At 38.5% G+C, this 9188-nt stretch overlaps 1 protein-coding gene across 1 annotated transcript in view; it reads right to left on the bottom strand.

The window, feature by feature from the left end:
• Window positions 1–4424: 4424 nt before the first annotated feature.
• The window catches only part of KCTD8 (potassium channel tetramerization domain containing 8), a 238303-nt gene continuing 233539 nt past the window's right edge, over window positions 4425–9188 (bottom strand). Inside the window, exon 2 of the mRNA XM_035005054.1 lies at window positions 4425–5786. Coding sequence (XP_034860945.1) covers window positions 5326–5786 — 461 coding nt within the window. The 3' untranslated portion in view covers window positions 4425–5325. The remainder of the gene's footprint in view (window positions 5787–9188) is intronic.

Raw genomic sequence — 9188 nt, 5'->3', positions numbered from 1 at the left:
AATAGATCAATGGAATAAAATAGAGACCTCCCAAATAGACCTATATAAATATAGTCAACTGATCTTTGATAAAAGAGTAAAGGCAATACAATGGAGCAAATGGTTCTGAAACAACTGAGCATCCACATGCAAAAATGAATCTGGTCACAGACCTTACACCCTTCACAAAAAATTAACTCAAAATGAATCACAGACCAAAAAGCAATGGATCTCAAACCTAAATGTAGAATGAAAAACTACAAATCTCCTAGATTGGAGATAACATAGAAGAAAATCTGATAACCTTGGGTATGGTAATGATTAGATACATCTGGTAATGGTAGATACATCACCAAATACAATATCCATGAAAGAAATAATTAATAAGCTGGACTTCAAATTTTTTAAAAATCAAAAACTTCTGGAGAGCCTTGGTGGTTCAGATGGTTAAGTGTCTGCCTTCCTGCTCAGGTCATGATCCCAGCGTCCTGGGATTGAGTCCCGCATCATGTTCCCCACTCAGTGGGGAGTCTGCTTCTCTTCCCTCTGCCCCTCCACCTACTCATGCTCTCTCTGTCTCTCTCTCTTTCTCAAATGAAAAAAAAAATCTTTAAAAAAATTAAAAACTTCTATTCTGCAAAAGACAATGTCAAGAGAATGATCGAACAAGCCACAGACTAGGAGAAATAATTGCAAAATAAATATCTGATAAAGGACTGTTATCCAAAATATACAAAGGATTCTTAAAATTCAACAGTAAAAAACAAACAACCCAATTAAAAACAGCCAATAACCCTAACAGACATCTCACCTTCTAAAGAAGTTATACAGATGGCAAAAAAGCATATGAGAAGATGTTTCACATTATATGTCATCAGGGAAATGCAAATTAAAACAACAACGAGATACTACTACAAACCTATTAGAATTGCCCAAATCTGAAACACTAGCAATACCAAATGCTGCTGAGGATATGAAAGAATAGGAACTCTTATTCACTGCTGATAGAAATGCAAAATGGTACAGCTTCTTTGGAAGACCATTTGATGGATCCTTACAAAACCAACTATACTCTTACTATATGATCCAGCAATCACACTCCTTGGCATCTATCCAAAGGGTTGAAAAGTTATGTCCCCACAAAAACCTATACATGGATGTTTACAGCAGCTTATTCATAGTTGCCATAACTTGGAAGTGACCATGTTGCCTTTTAGTAAGGTGAATGGATAAACTGCGGGACATCTAGACAATGGAATATAATTCAGCACTAAAAATAAATGAGCTAGTAAGCCATGAAAAGACATGGAGGAAACTTGAATATATACTACTAACTTAAAGAAGCTAATCTGAAAAGTCTATGTACTATATGATTCTGACTATATAACCTTCTGGAAAAGGCAAAACAATGTAGATAGTAAAAAGATCAGATGTGTCAATGTAGGATCATCGATTGTAACAAATGTACCTGTCTGATGGGGGATGTTGGTAGTGGAGGAGGCTAGGAGCGTGTGGGGCAGGGGGAACATGGGCAATCTCTGTACCTTCCTCTCGTTTTGCTGTGAACTAAAACCACTCTAACAAAGTCTAAAAAATTGGGAAGCCTGGGGTGCCTGGGTGGCTCAGCCAGTTAAGCGTTTGAGTCCTGATTTTGGCTCAGGGTCCTGGGCTCCATGCTCAGTGGGGAGTCTGCTTGAGATCTTCTCACTCCCTCTCCCATTGCCCCTCATCCCATTTGCTCTCTCTCTGCCGCTCTCTCAAATAAATAAATAAGTAAATAAATCTTTATTTAAAAAGTGGGGAGCCTTATTACTATGTAATGCAGTTGTGTCCATTTACCTTCAAACTGAAATCGCATAGCAGTTACTATCTAAAAGTTTTCAGTTTTGCTAAGTTGCTAGGCTGTCCCTTTCCTGGCTAGAGAGAGCAAGATTTTTTTTTTTTTTTTTTTTTTGGTGTTTGTTTGCATCTGTTACTTCTTCTGGGTTACCGGGTACTTCTTCAGTTCCAAGACTGGGGTTTATGAGGTAAAAAGAAAACCCAGGAAACTCATTACCATGTTGTTCTTTGGGGCCCAATATCCCTACCTAGCTTTACTTCTTCTCTCAGCCTTTCAGGACTCTTAAGCGTTTTTATATATAATGTCTAGGGTTTTTAGTTATATTTAGTGAGAGGAATAAGGAAAAATACGTCTAGTCTACTTTTCCAAAATTGAGTATCTCACAATTAACTTTATTTCCTGTTCTCATTTTAGTACTCAATATGTTTCTATTTAAAATAGCAACAATAAGACATCAGGTCACAAGTTGAGTGTCTACCGTGTAGCAAACAAAGGTACACCATGTGAACTCCATAAATATTCAAAAAGTGTATATGTTTGTTCCAAAATGCATTTACTCTCCATAAATACTCAACTTCAGCATCAGCTTCCAGCGCTTTCGGCTTTTGGTGATTCTCCAGATTTTATCTCCTGATTCTTTGGAAAAGGAGATTTATACACCAGTTTTAGCCCAACTCATCTTTAAATCTGGAGTCTCCTTTTGTTTAGGAAGAGCCCCCATTCCAGGTGCCTTCCTTGATACCCTTGTAACCCCAAATGGGGCCAGCCAGATTCTAGCCTCTGGTGAAAGCATAATGGTTTGGGAGAATCAGACCATAAGTTTCTTCCCAAGGGCAACAGTTGGTAATTCATATTTCTTGAATGTATTGTTTTTCGTTTTTTTGTTTTTTTGTTTTAAAGATTTTATTTATTCATTTGAGACACAGAGATACACAGAGAGAGAGAGCATGAGCAGGGAGAGAGGCAGAGGGAGAGGGAGAAGCAGGCTCCCCGCTGAGCCAGGAGCCCGATGTGGGGCTTGATTCCAGGACCCTGGGATCATGACCTGAGCCGAAGGCAGACGCTTAACCATCTGAGCCACCCAGGCTCCCCTTGAATGTATTGTTAACCTTTGAGCCAAACACTTGGTGTATGGTAAGTGTTCAATAAGCTATTATTGAAATGGGTTCTGATTTACTAAGGATAGACACTCCTTCTTTTGTGACGTAGAGATATAAAGATCTGAAATAGTCCACATGTACTAAATTCTTGCCATTGCAATTCTATTTGAAGTTCTATGTTGGGAAAGAACAGACTAGGGTGCAAAGTGTTTTTTAGATCTCTTCCTTGCCCTTCACTGCTGGGCTTTGTATCACAAGGGAATCACCTCTATAAATTACATTTCCCAGGCTCCTTTACCAACTGGTTTCCATTCATGTTGGAACAATGGAGAACATTGGTGGGATACTGGGAACCTAAGATAATGCACTCCCCTCCCCTTTCTTTTTGTTTTGCAAGGCATCGTGGAAGTGACGGACTCTCTAGTGGCTACAGTTCTCACTGGACAGCTTGTTCCTCGTATTCTAAGTTCTCCATCTGTTAGCCTTGGTTCCTGGATTCTAGTAAGACCGCCACTTCCCCTTTTCCCTCGATCTCCAGGAGTGGTAGTGATGCTTTTCTTCAATTACCTCATTTAAGTCTTCTCTATATTAATATTACCCCCGATTATCCCTAAGATCACACAGGTCATAAATGGTAGAGGTGGGATTTGAACTGTGACAACCCAAACACCAACTGTATTCATTTAACCAGCATGTTACAGCTACATCAGGCCATGGCAAGACTCCCAACCTTCCCAAAAGGAAATGCAGAATTTGAGAGTAACTCTTTCCCTAAAGCCTGATAGGTAATTCAAGGCCAATCACATATCTGGGTTTTCTTTAATAGTCCACTGTAGATGGTATTTTGTATAATAGTAGATTGCAAAATCTAAGAATACCTAAAAAGGTATGTAGATTAAAACATTTTTGAAATAACAATGCTCATCTCCCTATATTATTAAATAAATGATACCACAAGTACTCCTCAACTTCTGTTTTAACCCACCCCAGAGATTGAGCTCTATAATTCCTGAAGATATTTTTACCTTCTTTTTCATCCTCTTCATTAGTGAAATTTCATGATATTATGTATTTTTTTCCATAGAGATGGTGAGGCAAAAACTGTGTAGCCTATGGTAAGAAAGCTTGTTTCCATACATGCAACCACGAAGAAATCTCTTGTCATTCAGGTTAACCTCTCAGCTTGCTATTGACATTTTTGTCTCTTAATTTGTAGGAGGTAACTTCCCAATTGTCTTTGGAGAGGCTTTCAATCTGGCTGTCAGCTAAAATAAAAGTTTAGTGCATTCTCAGATGAAGTCTTTTACTCTTGTGGGTTAAGGATTTATTAATCAATCCCACGGCTATCTGGATTGGACTCTATACCCATTTTGAATTATGTTAAAACTCTAACTTGTCAACGTTTACAGTTGAACATATCATGCTCCAGCTTGGCATTTTAAGGGAACATGGAAGACAGTGTGACAATTGAGTATTTTCAAAGAGAGTCAACAGGAATCAAGGAATTCTAATACATTTTCCTTTTTTTTTAATAAATACATAAAGCTCTTTACCATTTTCCTCAATTATTTTGATTAACAGGATAATAGGATCTTTCAGATCATTATACCAATTTTCACAGCCTGATGTAAGGACTCATTTAACAGAAATAATCATGACTTGCATTAATATATGAATGTCAGTGCCAGAACACAACAGCGTAAGGCATATTTACACCATCTTAACATACAGAACACCATACACATACACAAAAATATCACAGATCCAGAACAAATAAAATCAATCTCCTAGACAGTTTACATTTATAGGCTTCGCCTGAAACATTTTTTTTTTGCTTTATTTTTTTGTAATTTTTTTTTCTTTCCAAGCAACAAACAGATCTTCCCTATGTCTTGTGATTTATTTGTTACATTGTGTTCATGCAAAAATAATAACTTGTTTTATTGCATTAACATTTAAACAGGTTTGGATTTGGGTCCCAAAACCATCATCTAACATTTTAATTGATGCTGCTTCATCCATACTGTCACTTTCGTTGGAGAGATACGATGACTTGTTTTTGGTGAGTTACAAAATGACAAACATATCCAGTTGACCACAGTTCAGAAATCAAGATTCGAAGCTTCTTGATCATGCACATTTTACTTTCATTCTTGCAGAACGGTTTGAATCAGATATGCCATTTTGAATAAACACTTATTATTTTTTGTTTTTCAAAATCATATTTCTAAAAACAACAACAACAACAACAACAAAAAAGAATGAAGGAAAATACCGTCCCACATCCACTGTTCACAAAAAGGGAGAGCGGCAAGGATCACACTGACCATCGTCAGGATATAGCCAGGTGGTGACACTGCAGTAAACGTCGGATGTCATCGAAATACCGCAGGAGCGTGACGATTACTATAAGCCATACTTCTGCAACAGTTCAGACTGCCACTGGCGTTTGCGCTCTGGAAAATAATCTGGAATGTGGATTTTTTTAAAATCCTGAATACACTTCTTCATTTCTTCTTCCACACTTAGCTTCTCACAGACTTTCTTTTTGGATAGATTGGTTTCCCGGGACTTGCTGATGAGCGTCTGAAAGAGTTCGCTGTTTCTGCGTTTGTCTGGGGGGGGCATCCAGGGCGCAGGTGCTTTTTTGGGAGGGCGATCCAGTGTTAAGGTGTTGGGTTGGTGCGCTGCGGCCTGCTGGGCACCGGGCGGGTTGTCCTGGGGAGTGCTCGCCTCCGAGTGGCTGTCGCAGCTGGAGGTGGAGAGCTCGTTACAGGAAGTCCCACTTTCACTCCCTTTATCTGTGACTTTGCCGTGTTTCCTATCTTCATGTTCTTGTTTAGGCGACGCTATTTTCTGAGGTGGTCCTAAAAAGAAGAGGAAAGAAAAGAAAAAAAAAAAGTAGAAGAATTAAATAAGAAGTGGGAAGGTCAAATTAAATAAGTTTTATTTATTTATTTATTTATTTTTAAAGATTTTATTTATTTATTTGAGAGAGAGAGAATGAGAGACAGAGAGCATGAGAGGGAGGAGGGTCAGAGGGAGAAGCAGACTCCCTGCCGAGCAGGGAGCCCGATGCGGGACTTGATCCCGGGACTCCAGGATCATGACCTGAGCCGAAGGCAGTCGCTCAACCGACTGAGCCACCCAGGCGCCCCAAGACGTTTTACTTTTAATGGAATGCCCAAATATGCCGTGGGCCGCTGGGAAATCTCTCAGCTTCCTGTGTCAATTTACCCCCTCTGTGTTAACTTTATAATAAGCTAAAAAAAAAAGAAAAAGAAAAAAGAAAAAAGATTTTGGGGAAAATGTTTTGTAGGTGCCACATTATTTATCTCTGTGATGGTAAGCGTGCTTTAATGCTGCTCAAGGCAGCAGGCCAGAAAATGCTGCAGTCCTTCATTCTTTGGCGATCCTTGTAAGTCCTGAGCCCCTGCAAGGGCTGGTGTGGGCGGGGTGGGGGGACGGGAGAGGAGCAAGCAAGCCCACCCACAGTCCCTGCAACAGGGGGGCAACTTTGAGGTCAATTAATATTTACATAGAACCCTGGATTAAGTTTGTTTTTTGTTTTTTGTTTTTTTTTAAGATTTTATTTATTTATTTGAGAGAGAGAGAATGAGAGAGAGCACATGAGAGGGGGGAGGGTCAGAGGGAGAAGCAGACTCCCTGCCGAGCAGGGAGCCCGACACGGGACTCGATCCCGGGACTCCAGGATCATGACCTGAGCCGAAGGCAGTCGCTCAACCGACTGAGCCACCCAGGCGCCCCAAGCTTTATATTTTAAAAAATTTTTTAAACCAAGAATATTTATCTTCAAAAAATTGCTGTTTGTTGCATTTGAGGAACTAAATATGACACCTAGCTTTATTAATGCACACTGAAACATGCAGCATGCTGATTAATTATTTATACAATCAAGTTTAGGGAGTTTTCTTAATGAGCATTTCTGCCATCATAAATCATCAATAACTTCATGCTGAAAAGAAGATTTTTGTTATTTTAGTTACTAGTTCCTGAAATCTAAAAAAGATATCGTATGTAAATATCTTGTTAGTTCCATAACTGTTTCATGAGACACTTAGTTCATTTTTGTTCTAGTTATTGGGCTAGGAGTCCTTTGTGTATATATTTGCCATTATAAAAGCGGAAAGTATCATTGCTCTATTTTACAAAGTAGTAGTATTCTTCAGGCTCATAGGCACAATAGCCTCATTTATGTTTCCAAGTGGGAGACTGGTTTAAATCTTATCCTCAGTCTCTTAATCTTGTTTCCTGTCTATTTCCTTGAAGAGAATTATGAAAGTGAGGTAAGATATATATGTGCCTAATATTATGGTGAGAAAATATAGTTGAAATATAGTACTTTCTTAAAATACAAGGTTTACCATTTGAGGTAAATTACCTAGGAGGACAGTTTTCCCAGAAAGTGATAGTTTGCCAAGATAATTATTTCAAATACACAAACAGTTTACTTCCAAGAGGGAGCATATTTTATTCTTCTTGACTCTGCTGTGGGATTAGGACCTCCATTTAACATTTATTGAATGCCACCAGATACCCAGAACTATAATAAAACCTTGATTAACTAAAGCCCAACCATTGAGAAGTATGTTACTCAAATCTTACTTTTTTCCTGTAGTCAACTTTTATAAACTGGTTATATAAATCAGAATGGGGAGTGGGGAAAGGCATCAGTAATTTTAAGCAATTGCCCAGAAGATTCTATTGTGTAGCCAGAGTTGAGAACAATTGGTCTAACCCATAGGGTCTCAACTTTGGCCACATAAGGAATTACCTGGAAAGCTTAGCTTATTGATGCCTTGGTCTTAACTCTAGACACTCTACTTTAATGAGATGCCATCAGGCCATCGGGCCATCTAATAGAACTAGGTGATTTCAATCTGTAGCCAAGATTATGAACCTTTCTTCAGTCTAATATATAGTAAATGAATTAATAACCAATATGAATACTTTATACTACTCAGAAAAGTGGGGAAACAAATCAACGTGTATGACTCTGACTAATAGACCCATGCTGGTGTTAACCATGTTTCTTCAGTGTTACTTGCAGGATCAGTGTTTCAAGGGCATCAGATTTGAGTGGTAATAATATTGAAAAGGAAATGGGTTTAAAGTCCTAGTGATCTGGAATCAAATTCTAGCTCTCTGGCAAACAGTCTAGTGGCCTTGAGCAAGATACATAGCTCCTCTAAGCCTCAATTTTCTCATCTGTAAAATGGGGTAATAGTACTTTCCTCATAGGTTGAGATCAAATGAAATACCATACTAAAGGGTCTAATACAATAAATCTCAACAATCAGCATGTATCACTGTGACTTTTTCTAATGGGCAGATGTTCAGGGCCACCTCCGGAGATTTTAGGTTTGCTGAAGGGTTTGTATGTATGTGTTTACGTGGAGCTCAGGGTGGTGGAGGAAGTGCAGCATCTATTTATCTAATTATCTTTCTGGGTGAGTGTGACCTCAAGCTAGCATGAGGACTGCCAGGCTACTCCAAGATAGGATATAAATAAATGCTTTTTACCTTTTCTGTCTGTCTCCTGCCTTACTTTGACCAGAAATCCCTACAGAAGAGTCAATGATTTTCATTCCCAATAATGACTAAAAGATTAACTGCAAAAACCTGGGAAAACCAATTTATATCTTAGGATAATTGAGTGATGAGAAATCATTTTTCTGTTAATAGGCAGGGGAATAGAGCATTTGGTAGAATACCAAGGCAGTAAGGTAACATCAGAGTGGAAAACAGTATAGAAAAAGGTATTAGGTATCACCAGAGCAAATGTTTCATTCTGATATGCTAGGGAGGGTACAGAGTTATATAAAGTCCATGTGTTAGCTAAATAAATTACATATGATTATTGTGCCTAATGGCAGATGGATGCAGAAACTCCACAATACAATAGAATGCAACATATGTGTGTTGGAAATGAATTGCTATTAAGTATAAGACAGAACATCCAGGAAGACTTCTGTGAAGAAGGCATTAATCAGTTTAGCCAATGGAGTTGTATTGAGTATCACTATGAGCCAGGCACTGTGGTAGGACCTAGAGGAGGCTCATAGTAAGTGCTCAGGTGAAGCGCACAGGCTATTTTATGGTATTTTATACACTGAGTGTTTAAAATGCATGAACACTTTAGAATGTCTCCCACTATAGACTTTAAATTCTGAAAAAAAAAAAAAAAAAAAAAAAAAAACGTGGGAACCTGAATTTATTATGATCTTAAGAACTTCTTCTCCTTCTTC

Source organism: Mirounga leonina, unplaced genomic scaffold (genome assembly GCF_011800145.1).
Source record: "Mirounga leonina isolate KUSES-001 unplaced genomic scaffold, KU_Mleo_1.0 Mir_129, whole genome shotgun sequence".
Classification (NCBI taxonomy): domain Eukaryota; kingdom Metazoa; phylum Chordata; class Mammalia; order Carnivora; family Phocidae; genus Mirounga; species Mirounga leonina.
The sequence above is the reverse complement of the archived record's forward strand: the minus strand, read 5'-3'. Positions and strand labels throughout refer to the sequence as shown.